Below are 18,893 nucleotides of genomic sequence, written 5' to 3' on the forward strand. Positions count from 1 at the left end.
GGATTTCTTAACTTAAAAAAAATAAATAATATTCAATCTTCCAATTTAAAATATATATATTTAGACTACACTTCAAAGTGTTACAGTCTAACTTCAACAAATTATCATGAACTTTTAAAATTAAAAATATATTATCAAATATTTTTTAAAGGTAATTTCAATCATAATAAGGAATAATAATGTTAAAAATGTTCGTATTTATAAAGCCCTAAAAATTAAATATTTTGTATGAGAGAAAGGTTGACATTAAATGTCAAATTTAAACGTCATATTTTATAGATTAGGTTAATTAATCAAATTGACCAGTTTAAAATAAGTTATAATTTCATATTAAAATTACTTTTGGATTTTTTGGTAATATTATGTGAGTAGTTTTTATGTAAAATATTTTCGTTTAAAATAATATATAAATGTCCATACATTTTTAATTAAGATAATCATCATATATGAATTTATATAAAATAAAATTAGTTTTTTAAAGAAAGAAATTATATGAAGACGGTGTATGTTTAAAACCAAATAACTGTAATGTGAAAAGCAGCCAAAATATGTGTGTTTTTGACGAGCACTGAGTTCACACTGTTTTCATGTCAATTTTCCACCTAGGAAGCTTAGTGGTCTCTCAAAGTATGTTGTTGGCAAATTAATGAAGTGAGTTCTGACCTTGAAGGCATATCCAGGAAATGGCCTTTTCGCACAATTACCACTTTCCCGCACTTGTCTCCGGAACGCGTTTTGACAGAATTTGGAAAATGGAAATTCATTCAGCTCCATTTCACATCATCCACAATTATTATAACTACTACAAACACCACCACCATCATCGCATGGAATATAGTCGAAGCAATGATACAAAATGTTGCGACGGTTAATGCCCTGCACAGGCATTTACCTAAATAAGAGGAACATTTCAGGACTGTGTGTAGTCTGCGAAAAGGATTGTTTTATATTTGATGACTGTACACTGGTAATGTGACAGAATAAGGGAAACCTTCCACTAATACGCGTCCCTTTCTTCAGGATTTAATTTAACACCACCGAATACACCCTCGCTGCCCGTCATGGACTTCTCGTTACAAAGTGCGTGTACGCGTATATACCTTTTACATTATTATACCCTTGTAACCGTATACCGCATAGGTCTTCGGACGAAATCCTAATTACCAGCCATGGTGGATTAATAATAAACGGGTTTGAACTCCGAGGTCGATTGAGACAATTATTCGTGTGTAAGCTCCACAGCTCTTTTTCTATAATATATTATACGTACGGAAATACTAACGTATTATACGATTAAATGTGAACAGTAGGTACCTACTATATTATAAATATATATATATATATATATTTTCAATTTTGTTTTTTTCTTTCTCTTATTTCTTTATTTTCCGAAAATTAACTGCTGTAGTTGAAATAAAACCAATCGTGGTGGACGTAAATAAATTACTGTTTATTTTGTTTGCAATGTTTGAAATAATATTTTTTCGACAATGGGAGTAGTTGGAAAACACAAAAGCTTTTAATATGTCCCAATGTTTTTGTATATAAATTATAGAACCTAACATTAAAATAATTCATACTACAACATCAATGTCAATTAATATCTGTTTTAAACATATAGTTTTATGTATTTATCTATATTCGTCAATAACCTACTAAAAATGTATTACATATTGTACATTTTATATAGTAATACTTTATTATTACATAGTATTCATAAAATATATTTTATTTAATTTTGCATTAAAAAGTATTTAGATATTTTTTATAATAAATAATTTAAAATTTGTTATGGTATTGATGGGTTCAAGTCAAGAATCATTTATATATTGACAATAGAAGGTAAAGAGGTATATGAAGAATAAAGTTTATTTTTCAAGAGTATTTATTTTGTCCTTTGGTCCTTTGGTTTTCTTGATTCTTCTTTTGGAAACTATGCATATTCAATTTAAATATTGAAACGAAATTATAATATTTGTAAAAACGATTATATATTTATATCATAAATTTAAGACTTTAAGAGATACAAAATCACAAACAACAAAGTGTCTCTTTGAGGATAATATGTTTCACTAAATATTATTTTAACTTTGTACTTGTAGGTTTTACAAAATAATAATTCAATTTAAATAATTATTGTTATGCCATTGATAGTTTTCTCTGTATATAACGGAGTTTTAATTGTATATAAAATTGAATAATGATTATTGATTAGTGAGTACCGATATACAGTTGGTTTCGCAAGTGATTGAGTCATTTTCATTTAATATAATATTATGTTATTATAAATAGTAATAATATAATACTATAATAGTATTAATTTATATTTTAATGAAGGTATAAAATAATTGAGTTTTACAATTACTCTTGTTTTAAACTTTTAAAAGTATATTTTTTCGGTTTTTCTTTCAATGTGATTTATTCATTAGTTTTCCATTTCAAGTAGGTAATAAAAAAGTTATTTTGGTCGATTAGAAATGTACAAATATTAATATTACTATTATTTTTTTTTAACGGCTAATGAAATACAATTAAAATTAAAATGTTTTTTATACATGCTATAATTATAGTACATTGTACAATTACTTTTTTTTAATTCTTAAATAGAAATAAGTACCTATCAAACTAAAAATAATAATTTAATAAATCAATATAAATTTAAAATTAGATCATAACACGTAACAATAAATTATACGCCTCATGTCAAACCACTAAATAATAATATAAACAATGAAAAACGATAAAGTCTGATATCCAATAATCTCCGTAATACACTTTTATGGTTTCGTGAGAATATAAGATCTATATGATGGTTTATTCAGTAATTATTTCTACTTTATTCTTGTATATCTGTATGTATATTTATATATATATATATATATATATATATATATATATATATATATATTTATATCTTCTGTATTCTTCAATAATTGTGTTTCGTATACAGTTATAATTTCCTTACGTTTCTAATACACTTTCTACGTTGTGAAGTATGGAATTTTATTTTCGAAAAAATATTTAGGAAATTTGTATTGGTCAGTTTAGGAAGGCTATTTATTTTATTTTTAGTACTTGTAGTATATAATCATATAAATTTCGTGTTAGATCATATTACTACGGATATACCATAATAAAAAATAATACCAAAATACAACATCATTACGTGCAGCATTAAATATTAATATAAAATTATTCAAATATTATTAAATGAAACCTTAATAATTTAAATAACTTTTGTGTATTCTGTCAATTGACTTTAAATACATTTTATATTTTTTCTGAAATTTAGATATTATAAATATTTAAATTGTAATAATATTTGTTTCAATGTATTATTTCATAACAATCTACTCATAATTTCTGTTGAGTATACTTGAAAGTTCTATTGCTAAATATTTAAAACATTTTTTTTTTATATTTTTCTTACTAAAAATATTTTTTATAAATTGCTTTATTTACCTACGTCTTAATACAAAAATGTTTTATTTTACTATTTGAATTATTTTAATATACATTTTCAAAAAATTGGTCATAATAATTATCTGAAATCGATATAAAATTGACAAAACCGTTTTAAGATATTGGTAATATTGGTTTGTGTTTTATACTTTTACGGAATTTCAAAGTATATAAATACTTAATCAAGTAACTTATTGTTTCAAGCTTAAGTATATGGTTACTTTATTATTTTAATAACGATAAATTTACACTTTAGTAATTAATAGTATTATTTAAGTTTAAGTTTTGGTACGAATTGAAATAGAAGGAAAATTTAGGAAGCTATCTATTATTCGTATATATTTAGTGATGTTTTTAATAGTTATTTTCATTGAACATAATATGGGGAGGAGATTGATTGAATGGATATGGTGTTACGTATTAACTATCGATATAGGTACCTACTTCTATTGTTTTGAATTTTTTTTAAACGATTTTATAATTTACATTATATTGTTTGAACGGTTAATTACACTTTCAATTTATTGTGTATTAATTGTACAATATCAATTTATAGTTATTTATATTGCTCGGACCTCAACACGTTTGATGTCTTTATTTGTTTATAGGTATAATAATTATATTTATAATTATACTTAATTGTATTTTAATGTATATTATATCCTCGTAATAGAACTATACAATCTATCTAAAACGCAATTTGCATATGACTAAACATGCGGGACTATTAAAACAACGGTCTTACAATATTTATTTAATTGTGTAGCGAATATTAAAACATCATAAAGTAAAATAGGTAAATTGAATATTAATTGTGACTGTACGGTTGAAATGATCGATTGTTAATTTCCATGGTCAAATCCTAACAAATACTAATGTTTGTCTGCCCTTTTAATGTACTTTTGTATTTACTGTATACCAGCACTCCGAACGGTATAGTGATGCACACATAGCTATTTGATGAAAATCGAAGTTTGACCTAATTCGTACTTGTCATATACACACGTACATCTCTAAAGTAAGTTTGCTTTGCCAATCAATGGGATCGTGCCAGTTTACCGAAATGTGTAAGCCTAAGACACAATATAATACTATTTTCGTCAAGATAAGATTGCGGGGATGTGCTGATTCAGTGGTTTGCACGGATCATGGATAGTAAACAGGTATATAACCCAAGTATACCGATTTCTCTTTTAATAATATTATTTATACTCCGTAAACTCGGGATATTGGAATCAACTATTTTAATGTAGAAAATAACGGCTTTTACAGTATAAATTGAATTGTTTGAGTGTTATATAATAGGTATTCGAATGTTTTGTGCATATAAGACGCAAGCTACGTAATGCAAATTACATTTAATAAATCACTAATGGTTGTTATTATAATATTATTGTAAATAAACTGATGAGCGCATAAAAGTTTTGAACTATCGACAAACACTATATTAGATTAGGCATATGTTAAGAATTTTTTTTTTCTTGTTAGATATTATGTCAAGTATTTGAATACACTATGTTTGCCATATTATAGATAAATTAAAAGATTTCATTATTTAAACTGATTTATTGAGTATTTTAACATAAAGCCGATTAAAAATATTTAATAATGTAATTATTATAATATGCTACGCGTAGGGGTCTTTATATCAATGAACTATTTACACTTAATACTTAAAAGAATAAAATAAATAATCAATGTTTGTTTTTTTAATTAAACAAGAAGTACTAATATGTATATAAGTTGTTATGTATAGCGTATACATAATCATTATTCATTATGATATCTCACATGATTATAAACTCTCTCACACACACACACACACAAGTGTGTGTGTATATATATGTTTAATTTGCTTTACTATGTTTATTGAGTAGTGGTAAATTTTCTCTTAAATTAATTACTAGATTTTACAGTAATTAAACAGTTCCTTTAAAAAATAATAATAAATTTGAATTGCATTATATTTGTCGTCTAAAGCAATTAAATAACTTACACACAAAGTTCATATTTATAATTATTTACCATAAAATAATTTATAGTAAAAATATCCTATAGTTTGTTTAAATAATTTTTGTTTTTAATTATTTTTATGGTAAGGCTCATTAAATTTTATTATTTTATTTACAATTAATCACTGTTGATGTTGATACATTTAACTTGGTTTTAATAAATATTACATAGATACAATTTTCTAATTTAGCAATATAGTAACTTCAAAAATGTTATAAATTATAACCTCGTAGAAATGAACTATCGTTTTAGTCTTGGATGGTTTAGCTCAATGTTTATGGTTGGTTTTCTTTTAATTAATATTAAAAATCTGTTAAAATAAACCAACATTTTGCTTTTATTAACGAAAATATTAATATTTGAAACGTTTTAAAAAATCTAAATCATAACCTCTTATCTATTACCGTCATATTTATTTATAAGATTAAAAAATAAAAATAAAAAAAAATATTGTAAATTTGTAATCTTTTGCATATTAATATAGGAAACACTATCAAAAGGTTATGATACTTTATTTAAAAATAATATTACCTTAATCAGTGTTAAATTTTAAGTGAAAGTATAGCAGTTACTGATGACAATATTAATTATTAACGAACTGCAGTGTGAATGCTAATACAATATAATATATGTTTGAATAATTTATTTGAACGCGTTTAATGTTAGTTACAGTTTATGAATTATTTTACGGCATTAGCACTGTTATTTTAGATAGTAATTATTAGACTTGGAAACATAAAGATACATATTATAAAGTATTGTTAATTATATTTTTGGCGTAGATCTTCTAAATAAATTCCCTGGTATAAGTTCACATTATTGTATCATTAGACATATAACATGAAACTCAATTAAATGAATCTTTTTAGGCGAATAAATTAACATTATTTATGTATATTATGGAAAATAAGGCATTTGCGGATTTTTCCGAGATCAACAAATGTCACATTTACAAGGGGTTGTATTTTACGTCAATATTTAATATGGTTGTTATTCTTATTTGATTGAAATTATATATAAAGGGCCAAGGGATCTATTTAGGTGTGTTAATATTTTAGCCACGTTGTTTTGGATTTTAAGTATAGACCACGAGAGGAAGTCTTTGAGAGTTAGTTTCTCGAAAAGCACTCAAGTTAAATGGAGAATCATCGATTTCCCACCCTGCCCACCAATATATACTTCTCAAACACGCATTCCTTATATGTGTTTTTCTCGCCGTCTTGCAAGTCATAATTTATAGCTTTTAACAAAAACTATTCCCTAAATATTCACAATAGACATTAAAAAACAAAGAACGATGAAAATACACTTCACTAAATGGGCCCATTATCTGTTTTCGCGTTCTAATGTGCTCTTCGTTTTACATAATTCAACTAGAAATGTGGCCATATCAAAGAAAAAGGACTTTTTATTGTTATTCGAGCACTTTGTTCTACTTGTTGCTTTGAGTAGAAATGCTTTTAGTGGACAAAGAAAGGAAACGATTTGTTAAAAGACACAACATACACATCTAGGTACTTAACAATAAATTACTTAATGTAGTGACAAGTGACGTGAAATAATTCACTTATAATATAATATGATCGCGCTAAAATTGTTGAAATAGCGACTGAATTATTTTGATAGCTACTTAAATAACTTTACACACAAGTAAGATTATACAAGCTAAAATTCAGTTATTAATATTCTATCATATCAAATTGTACCACTCTGGCGCGTTTACTTTGAAAAGTAACACGAATATGAATAATTTAAAATAAATACTGTAGTAAAATGTTGGACGGTTGTTTGTCAAATAAATTTTGAAAATTTAACAACGTCTATGGTTTTAGTTGATACACGGACTCGCGTTTTTAATGATTTGTAATAAACATACAATGATTCATAAAGTTTATTATCGTGCGTAATAATAATATTTGCGCAACGCATTCAGGTCATGGCACTTGACCGTCCTTGCCACATATTATAAACAACGACGTTACACGTTATATTATGTACAATATACATATCATAAAATATATATACCATAATAATATTGTCTTATAATCTAATCGTGATTCGATTTTGAATGATCGGCCATGGGTTTATAAAATACGGGATGAACCTAATTGCAATAGAATTGATGTAGGATATTCTGGATATTTAAACGACGTTGCCCAAAACTTATTAATCGCAAACCATTGAAACTATCGTCTCTCGTGATCGCTATTTAAAAACAGTGTGCTCTTATTAAATTCCGTCACGATGCTCATAATTGATTGTATTATACAACATTTTTTATTAACATATTTACCGAGTAATAATTAACTATTAAAAATATACGAAACTTAAATAGTACACAAATTACTCTTTATATTATTTCTATCCTTTTTCTAATAGAATGCTATTTTTGAATTCGAGTGTTTGTTTGTTTTTTTTTTTTTACAATAAAACATTATTTATTTGACATTTATGCTCGATAAAATATCTTTTAATTATTTGTTGATTTCAACTCTTTTGAATAGTATGATTCATAATTCGTGTTTTATACGATTTGCTCTACCCAGGATGGATTATTAATTTCACACTACATTTTGATCATATAAGTTGAGATTCTGAAAGTTTTCAGTTACCTATACATGCAATAATTTAAACTACAAAATAATTAGATAAGCACCAACTAAATGTAATCAAACTTGAAGCAGAAACTTTCAATAATATTCCATCAAGTGAATAATGAATTAAAGAAATGTATATATTGAACTTTGTTAATTAATTAATTTAAATATTTCAAAGTCGTTTTCAATACTTTTTTTGTTATAAAAACCGATGTTTTAAAATATTTAACTGTTTAGTATATTATAAATTTAAATAACTTACATTAAAAATGATTAACTATCTATGAAATTTATTTTTTTCAGAATTAACTACTTATATAATATTGTGTAACACATAGACGTTTAAAAATATATTAACAATTTTATCATAAAATATATAGGTATCAACTGATTTTTCATTTCTTTATTAATGTTTGAATTTAAACCAATCAATAATATATTTAACATATTATTGAGCTTATTTTAATACTCACTTTTTTCTATAAAAAATTTATTTTAAATACGCTGCATACATAATTAAACAAAATTCCATATTTATTTTCTCTATTACTATTTAATAAGCATTAAGTTAAAACATTTGACTTTCATCACAATTTTAAGTATCAATAGATTTTCAAATTAATATTCTACAACTGCTATTCGCTTAAAATGTAATTAAAACCGGAATCTTTTCAATACAAATAATCAGCTCTGTTTATTGGTAACTTTACTGAACTGAAACAGCAGTGTGTCTTCACAAACATCTATTACTCATCATATGAGTGGCTCGTCATTTCGGTACATAACCTCTTGTTCTTTGTGTGCTTGACGAAATCATTTAGTATAGTAAACAAATTTCAATACTTTTACTAAATATAAAACATTTAATATTGCTTACTTCTTACGATATAAAATTTAGTTAAATAATATTTAACACAGCTGAACGAAAGAATTAATTAATTTATTATACCTACGGACAGAACCATTTATGATAGTATGATAAACAATTTTAAATACAATAAAAACATGATTTTAAACTTAAAAATAATATTCATTGGTTTATGTTATGCTTATTAGAAATCTTTAGTTTAGTAACTGCTTCATTGTTAAAGTTTTGTTAATTGCTTATATGATATTGATTACGTTTTTATAAATAATAGTGAAACATTACATTTGTTACATCATTTTAATTTTTCATCTATTGTTCATAAATATTACTTACAAAATTAATGAATTGCTGTTTGATTATCTTTGATGTTGAATATTATAATAATATAATACACAATTTACACGATTTTGATATCATTTTGTTGAATATATTTACATAATATCATACTTACAACCTGACTTATCTAGGACTGTACATGACAAACGATTTACGTATGTATATAAAGAGTTATTTAATATCAATATTATAACAATTACATTGATATTCACTTATATTATTCTGAACGTGAATATATAAAGTGAATCCGCTGAGTATGAAGTCTATTTAAATAACATGCATAGTTTCAGATTTTGACGTACAAAGATGAACTACAATATTTGTACTGTACATGTACAATATTATATGTTTTATTTTTTAGGGCGGGAAAGATAAAATATGTATTTTTGTTATCGTTGTTTTGAAAGATGGTTTTATTTTGAATTTAAATTGAGTTTTATGTCATATATATACATACGTGTGTATATATTATACAGTAGACTAATGGAGTTTCACTGGTGTCATGTTAGCAATAGAACGTTGTTTTCTGTAGTTTTGTATAATATTATAACAAAACACAGATTACAACATTAAAATAAAAAAAGTATTTGTATTTTTTATGGGTTAACATATTTAGTTTTAGTATTTATTTAGTGCAATTTGTATAACGGTTTTGATCTACGACCGTACTAAATGTGCATCAACACTAATCACATAAAACAATATTAAATTTATCAAAAAGTCTATATTTTAAAAACTACAAATACATTTTTTGATTTATATGAAGGATAAAGGTATACATTTTACTTTAAAATCCATGATTAAATTTGAAAATAAAGTAATTATTACTTAGCCATAAGTGCCCATAACTCATAAAAGTAGAAATAACGTGGTAATCATTTTTCTAGATATTTCGTAGAAAAAGAAGAATATTAAGTTTTTAGATGATTAGGATCCTATAGGTATGGATTTAGTTAGAATATTGTTTAGATAAATACCCTTTGATCTAAAACATAAATTGTACCGCATGATAGTTAGTTGATAGTAGCTGTGCAATTAGTGTGCATATTTCTGATATTGGCATAATAGTTTGAATTAATGTATAGTGATTTATTTCTGATTAGTAGCTTTATATTGATGCATATAAATTTAAATCTATTGCATTGACGTCAATATTTATTATTTTTTTTTTTTTTTTTAGCAAGACTAACTTTTAAAAATACAACTGAAATTATGGTTATGTGTATGGTAATTTATTTTTATTGTACCTAATAAATCCAATCATTATCTCAATTATTTTTTTAATGGGGAATATCGTGTCAAATAATATGGTAATTGACGTTAGAAGAAAAGTTTTGGCAATTGATTAAATTGCAAAGATACAGAATATTATAATATTGAAATTAACTAGTAATATTTAAAGAATTAAAAGAGGTATTTATTTTTTGTATTTAATATAATAGCGAAACGCCTAATTTATTCTCTGAAAAGTGAATGGTTAGAATAACTATAATTATAATAGATTATAAGCGGAACAATGGTTATATTGATATCATATTTATGTGTATTTTAAAAAAAAAACTTTTGAAAATAATTGGTAGGAAAAAAATTACAAAATGATGTACCTAGTATTTACACAAACATAGTTTTCTACAAAACCAATTAAGTTTTTTTAAACATAATTCAAAAGTGAATATATTTTGAAATTTGAAATATTTATTAAATATTAAATACTTTTATATTCTAGACATAAACAATTATCAATATAATTTGGCTTTTTTAAGCTATTTATAGATATTTAAAAAATTCAACTCTTTTTTTTTAATTATGTATTGCAGAATAGTATTTGTGTCGAAAAATAATGAAAATGTTATATTAGATTCTTTGCAAGTTTTTTGTTTTATTGTAAATTAATAATCATAAAAAAAAGTATAGTATAAATCCATTTATCTTTTATACATGAGCGTTTATAATTCAAAGTTTCACAACATTGGATATTTAAATAAAAAATAATGATTTTAATTATTTGTTGTAATTAAAAAAAAAAACATTATTCTTAGGGACTTGAAACTTTTTGTCATTATGAATATTATAATTTACTTACAGCTTTAAAATTATTTTGATAACTATATATGTTATAAAGCTATTCAGACTGTTATACATTTATGGTGTTGTTTTATAATAAACATTTAAAATGTTTAACTTTTTATTTATGTATAAACAATACGAAACACGTATAATTATAAGTCAATACCAGATACTACCAATATTATATGAAATAATATAATGATTATTAGTATATCATACATGTGATTTGTTTTCGATAAATATTATCAGTTCAAACTATTGAACTATACTATAACTACTAATACTACTAAAAGAAATACAAGTTCTAAAAATAAATTAAATGTATCATTAAAAACATAGACTGCATTACGGACCAGCTCAAAATATTTTTTTCAACGTGTACAAAAATATATTATTGAGTTCAAATTTAACTTATTATCCACTGTACTTACACCTATTCAATGACGAGGAAAGCTCGACACCTACTATATAGAAAAGTGATTTGGCAGTTTTATTTGTTAATAATTTAATGTTTTTGCTGAGTACCTATAAGAAATCATAATATTTGAATTAATGTAGATCTGATAAAAAGTAACATGTATAGTTACTAATGGAAAGTAAAGATTACAAAGGGATTATTAATTAAACATCGTATATAAAAAGTAGTATTTATGTTAAGTATGTTGATTGTTGGTGTTGCATAGTTACCCCCAATTAAAAGTGAAAATAGTATATTATTTTAAAATTTAAATTATGATTCAACATAAATGCGTGCATTCAATTTAATTTAATCATCAACATTCACTTCAAATTTAATTAAAAATAGCAATGAAAATAAATGAAAGAAACATCAAAGTCAGTTTCTCCGTTGTAGATTAGATTTGTACAAGGAAAAATAGTGAGCATTGACTTCAATGGAGGCGCTGAACAGGTTGATGTAATAACCGACACGAGTCACATTCTGAACGGTGTGACGTTAATAATATACCAAGTTGTCAATAAAATACAGTGCTTTAGTTTTCAAAATGATAGGTTGACAAGTTCTGGTATTTAAAGAATCCGTTTTTTTTTTTATTTTTGTCATCGAAAGAAAACAATGCACTGGACTTTGTTTAAGTTTCTTTGTAATATTTTCAAACAAATTTAAATTTAGTTTTTAATATATTTTTATAATTAAATATTAAAATATTAATACATATTTCTTTTTATGGGAAAAATTATTCACGTATTCACATTCATTTGTTTACCTCAGTAATAATTTTATTTGTTTCATAGTTTATTAATATAAGTATCTAAGGTACCGTATAAGATACATTTATTATTATATTAATTAACTACAAATACAGTGAATATACTTTATAAATTTAAGTTAGAAATATTTTGTAAATAAAAATATAAACAATTATTACTCCAACAAAACGGATACATTGAACAGCCGGAATAACTAGTTCATTGTGAATAATATGTGGTAGATATCTTTTCCTAATGAAGAATGGAGGTGAAATGTATGAATTTAAATTCATAGGACGAGGAGGTGGTTGAACGATATGAGGAGTGAGTTTTTATAAAAATAGACGGACTACCTGCTAAACTTGGTCAAACACTCTTGCGATAATAATTGTGATGTCAAACATTATGATATACATTACGATATATAACACAAAACGCGCAGGAGTAATTTTCTCAAGAATTAAAATATATGTTTGATGAATAGAAATTGTTAATAAACCAGCTTTTAATAGTAACGGGACGGCACGTACGATAACGTTTCACGGTCCAACGCCAAAGTATGTACTTTTTCAGTGTAAATTTATATATATATAAAAAATATATATATTACAAAGATAATATTTATTCTTACCATACGCTCGCGTTTATCAAAAGTTTTTAAATGGTGGAAATTACACGTTGTAACTGATAAAAACAAACAATTTGAAAGAAGGAGTTTCCGGGTCCATTAATATTGTATTATCAATGGTGATTTTGACTTGTTCGGGAACCATGTATGGGGTGTTACGTATAGCAGCGCACGAACGCAGATTGTTGTGCACTGCGTTGGAGACGAAGATAAATTGCCCGCACGTGTCGCTATACGTATAATATAATAATATTGTATAGACGGTGGCGAAAAATCACAGCATTATACACGAACGCGAATTTCGGCATGGCGATATAACATTATAATATTATATTGTGCGTAAAAAAAAAAACTAAATAAATAAAAAAAAAAACCCAATGCACAACGGATAAACGTAATAACACTATCGTAGCATAATATCGGTACTATTGTTGCCGTAATCGGCCTAAAACGATGATATATTATTATCATTTTCGATGCGATTAGAAATATAGCGTTTCGTACTGATGATTAACGATCGAATTTTTTAAATTTTTTTTTTCAGGATTCGGATGAGGTGGACGGGCTGCGGTCGTACAGCAATTGTGGCTCAGTGATTAACCGGACCACTATGGACCTGGACGCTGACGAGGTAGAGCGATGGCTGTGCGAAAAAGCGCCGCAAGATCTGGTGGATCGCGTGATCCGGGCACGGCTCCAGCACCGCACCGGGTCGTTGACGATAAGCCGGGCGAAACGCGGTTCCATGACGTCTGAGATGTTCAACACTTGGCTCGCGTCGTCTCCAATCAAACGTTCGAGGTCGCCAAACAGGTAACGTAACCGCAGTCGTAGTACAAATACCTAATACTATTAAAAAAATATATTGTTATCGTTTTCGGAAGACTCGTGAACTATTGTTAAGTTTTTACTCCACGAATAAGAGTGTTTTAAATACGTTTGATATTAATCTAGTGATTTAGTGATGTTTGAAAATGGAAAATATAGAAAAAAAATCAAAATTATACTTTTATAGTATGTGCTATTGGGATTTGACTGTTGACATTATCTCCGCTCAACTAAAAACAATATTTATCTACCAAAAAATAATAGCTAAACAAAAGCTGTCAGACAAATTATTTCAATCCTGCAGAGCTTCCACCGGAAATTAAGTATTCATATGACGTATTTAAAAGTACTTTTACAAGAATTCGATTATGTAATATGCTTCAACGATTTTGCCAAGGGAGAAAATTGTATTTATTATTTATAGTGAATTCGTTTTGTTTTACCTTTGTTGTCAACGATAAAACGGTTTTTATTTCAATTTTTTATAACAAAATATTACTCGTATAATGTAAAATAAGCGAGTGCATGAGTGTATACATTATAAACAAATAGTATACTCTTAAAGCACTATAAGCTAATAGTAATAAGTTATTCGTATAGAACGTTCGAGCCTTTACTGTTTTCATTATTGGTAAATGTGTCGTAAATAGCAGTTACCTCAGACGAGGATTAGGAAGATTGCGCTGTAAAAGTTATTGTTGAAGTAGTGACGTTTTCGAGGGAGAGTTTTTAGCGTTTCGCCTTAATAACCTAAAATATTATGATTAGTATGTACCTCTGTCAACATATTGTTTTTTCTTAATTTCAATAAATGTCGAATATATGTTGAATATAATATTTTTACAATAGGTGTGATGTATAATAAAAGCGTGAAAATCTGCAAGTACGACGACAAAGAACATAACAATTACGTAATATAATCATAGTAGACTATAGACCGAACCTTTATAATCTAAACCTCTAAGTCCGATTATGGATTTATGTGGAATTTTTTGTGAACACATTGTTATGTTAAGCCCTATGATTTGAAACCAACAGCGGCTCGGAAAACAAATCTTTATTGATTCCGCAATCGTTTGACGTTGAATGAAATTCAAAAGAGTCGTGACAGATGTACGGTTTTATATATTCGATATTGGTTATTGATGGTTTTTCAGTACGAAACATATTTCGTTTCTTTATATTTTGACTAATCCGACCATACACACGCATGCGTATTTTTGTTCACAAACGATTTCAAAAGTTTATTGATTTTATTTTATTTTTTGTGTATTTTAACAATAATGTTTCTTATCAAAAGAATAATATAGATAGAATTAAACATCTCGCGAAAGCGAAATAAACATTTTCAATATGCCACATACTGATGGCTTATTATTATTTATGTATGTTTTTACTTTCTTTACTATCAACTGTTTGTTAAAATTCATAACTGGTATGTATATATATATATATTTAAATTCAAATTCAACAATGTTGTGTACATGAGTAATTTGCTACCTGCCCGATAATTTTATGGAACCGTTGAAAATCAAGAAACCAACGTAATTTTGTAGAATTCTTTTTCTAAATATCATTAAATTGTTATATTCAGGTATTTTATTTGTGACTAGATTTATGAATAGGTGCAGCATACTCGATATGATTATAATGTAGAGCTAAAGGTTGATTTAATGTTTTCCTCCAAGTCAAATTAAATAAGTATAAAATATCACAAATGTTTAAAAATTATAATCTTTAATTTTTTTCAAATAATTTAATAACTGAAATTTGAATAAAGTATACATTTCAATTTTGAAGAAATATTATTATTGCCTTAAAATGTAATGCCCTTAACAATATAGGCTATTTTAGGACATTCGACGTAATTTAAATTTTGTAATAACTAAGAGTAATTTAATATATATAATAAATTGTTGTTTGATTTCTAAAGAAATAGCAATATTTTTCTTAATCAATATCTTAATATCTTAAGCTTTGAGTGTTTTATTCATAGTACTTTTGCTTAAGTATTTTATAATAATATGATTTAAAACTTATAAAACCCAATTTTCCATAGTTATTGGTTTTGTTTAAAGTACTTGAGGATTTTCAGATAAAAGTAATCGTTTTACTTAAAAACATATTATACGATATAACATACTACACAGTACCAGTTCCCAGCTTATAAAACCTTTTTATTTTTATTTTATAAAATATTTTAAACTAATATACTACAGTCTACAGGTAAATCAAATTTTCATAATATATACTCGTATAAACTTATATTTTTTTTAACAATACTTTTTAAAAATTAAAAATAAAAAAATATAATATAGTGAATCGAATAAAAATAAATTATAATAAAAATAATATAAAATAAAGTTATACTATAGCTAATGATTATGTATATTTAATTTGTTTTACATTTGTTTTTATTTTAATTTTGATTTAAAAATTACACATAATATACACATCCCCCCAAACATAAATTAATAAGTAACTAATACATTTTTTAAAAATCTTCATTATAGTATCAATGCAATTTTGTTGGTTTTAATAACTAATTTATAAGAAAAGCAATATTTTGATTATTATATATATAACCAAAAAGTAATATATATTATCATTTATATTTTATAGGTAATACTAGATTTATTGCTTATAAACATATAAAGTACTATGCGTTGCAATTATCAAATGATTTTATTAATCAGCAACGAGTCTAGAAAGCAATAAGATCAAATAAATTAAAAATATGATTTGTTTAAGAAAAATATATTTTTAATTTGGATAGTTTTTTATGTTAAGTAAAATTTTATCGTATCTTATATACTATATTTGTATTTTGACCAACAGAAATCAAGTACCTATAACATAATTTATAATATTTCAAAGTATTTTATAGCTATGTTATTTCAATAATTTTATTACATTAAAATCATTATATTAAACTAATATGTGTATAGTTGCGATTTGATAAGGATAACATTATGTAAATGTACACATATTGTGCTTATACTATCAAAGTATACTATGCATATTTATGATGTTGTATTGTATGATATAATGTATATTTAGTGGTCAGATGTAATGTCAGTGGTTAATTATTTATCCAATCAAAAACCTTTATGATTTTAACAGAGTAACGCGAAGCAGTGGCGAATGGAGGCATCATTTGGGTTTGTTAGACGAAGGGGAGCTTTTTATGGAGCTCATTCGGGATGTGTCGAACGAATTAGATATCGACGTCCTATGCCACAAGATACTTGTCAACGTCGGTATATTAACCAGAGCTGACCGTGGCAGTCTATTCCTAGTGAGGGGCAGACATCTGGTGGCCAAACTGTTCGACGTAACCGTGGACACGGGTAAGAATTTATTCGTGTACGTAGTTGGTTTGTAGTTAAATATGATTTTTCTGCGGATAAAACTTTTAGTACCTATTTCAAGTATCGTAGCTTTTGACTAGGATTTAGTAGAGGAGCTTTTTTTTTATTACTATTTACTATATTGCGTCGGAAGGTTCATTTCTGTAAAATAATCCGTTTCGTTTTATTCCGATTTTAAATAAACAGATTTTATTTTTATTTTTATACATCAGTAAATACAATCTTATTGCTCTTATTATTGCAGTTTTATGAATTTAAAAAAAATACATTATATTGAGTTGAAAAAATACGTAGAACTATATAAATGTATATTGTATTTTTGTATATGTATATTATATCGATAAGAATTATGTCTTGTTATAACTATCTTCCTATTTAAATAATCTTAAAATGATCTACAAAAGTATGCTAAAAATTTTGTATTATATAGAATTGAAATATGACATACAAGTGAGGGCATTGTAAACGTTAATACTTTTTTTTTAAATTTTAAAGTTTATAAACATTAAAAACAATTCATATTTTAGTTTGGAAATAATTTTTTTTAAATCAGTCATTTTTAAATAATGTGAAGTTTGAAATATAATATGCAAAAAATTAATTATGATAATAAAAAACACAATACTATTAGGAAAAAAAACAATGTGTAGGATTGGAAGTGCTTAAGAAAAAAAATTTGAAATAATTATATACGTAAGGTTTTTATGCTTTTTTGAAAATTTTAAATGGTTTTTCAACAATTTATTTTATATTACCTAATGACGTAATTTACTATTTTTTTTTTAGTACTAATTAATATTTATCATACGTGTAACGTGTAACAATGTTGGTATTTAATATCAGATTTATCTATAAATAATAAACATAATATAAATATAGTATAATAGCCAAATAAAATTAAAAATATATAATTAATAATTAGTTTAGTTTGACGTATACGAGTATAATTGTGCAGAATACCGAAATGAGAGGAAACAATGTTTATATATATTCATTAAAGTATACTTAAGCTAAATATAGTTTAAAATGTTATTATCAAAATTGTTTTGGCTACGTGGCTACTGGCTTGTATCTCATAAGGATTATAATCACTATAACATTGATGATGGTTTTGTATATAGTACTTAGCTATATTCTTTAGTCAGAAACGCGAATTGATGATTTATAAATTATAGGAGATAAACGTCCCCTTACAATGCCTGTATAACTTTAAAATAAAGCACATTATAATATTTTCTAAAGTAACGGAGAAATTAAAAAAAATACATACTATATGTAAATTACTAATTAATACAAAATTAGATAATTTATTGACTACAGTTCACATTTTTAGATAGGTGATTGTTTCATTAAGCAATAATAATGTAAAAATATATCAAATGCAAATTATCTACGCATAAATAATTTTATCAAATCGAATGATGAAAATTATAATTGATTTGTTTTATATGCCAACACATATGAAATAAAAACATTTATAACTGTTGTATATATAAAAAAAATTATTTATTAAA

At 25.1% G+C, this 18,893-nt stretch overlaps 1 protein-coding gene across 5 annotated transcripts in view; it reads left to right on the plus strand.

Annotated features, from left to right (window-relative positions):
• Positions 1-18,893, plus strand: part of LOC113551005 (cGMP-specific 3',5'-cyclic phosphodiesterase) — an 83,221-nt gene that overhangs the window by 27,486 nt on the left and 36,842 nt on the right. For 4 of the 5 annotated variants that reach the window (XM_026953003.1, XM_026952996.1, XM_026953011.1 and 1 more), the window contains 2 exons: positions 13,725-13,993; positions 17,132-17,358. In XM_026953003.1, coding sequence (XP_026808804.1) covers positions 13,791-13,993; positions 17,132-17,358 — 430 coding nt within the window. In that variant the 5' untranslated portion in view covers positions 13,725-13,790. Of the gene's footprint in view, positions 1-13,724; positions 13,994-17,131; positions 17,359-18,893 lie in introns of those variants that run through there. The other variant, XM_026953018.1, reaches the window with a different exon arrangement.

This window comes from Rhopalosiphum maidis, chromosome 1, assembly GCF_003676215.2.
Source record: "Rhopalosiphum maidis isolate BTI-1 chromosome 1, ASM367621v3, whole genome shotgun sequence".
In the NCBI taxonomy this organism is placed as follows: Eukaryota; Metazoa; Arthropoda; class Insecta; order Hemiptera; family Aphididae; genus Rhopalosiphum; species Rhopalosiphum maidis.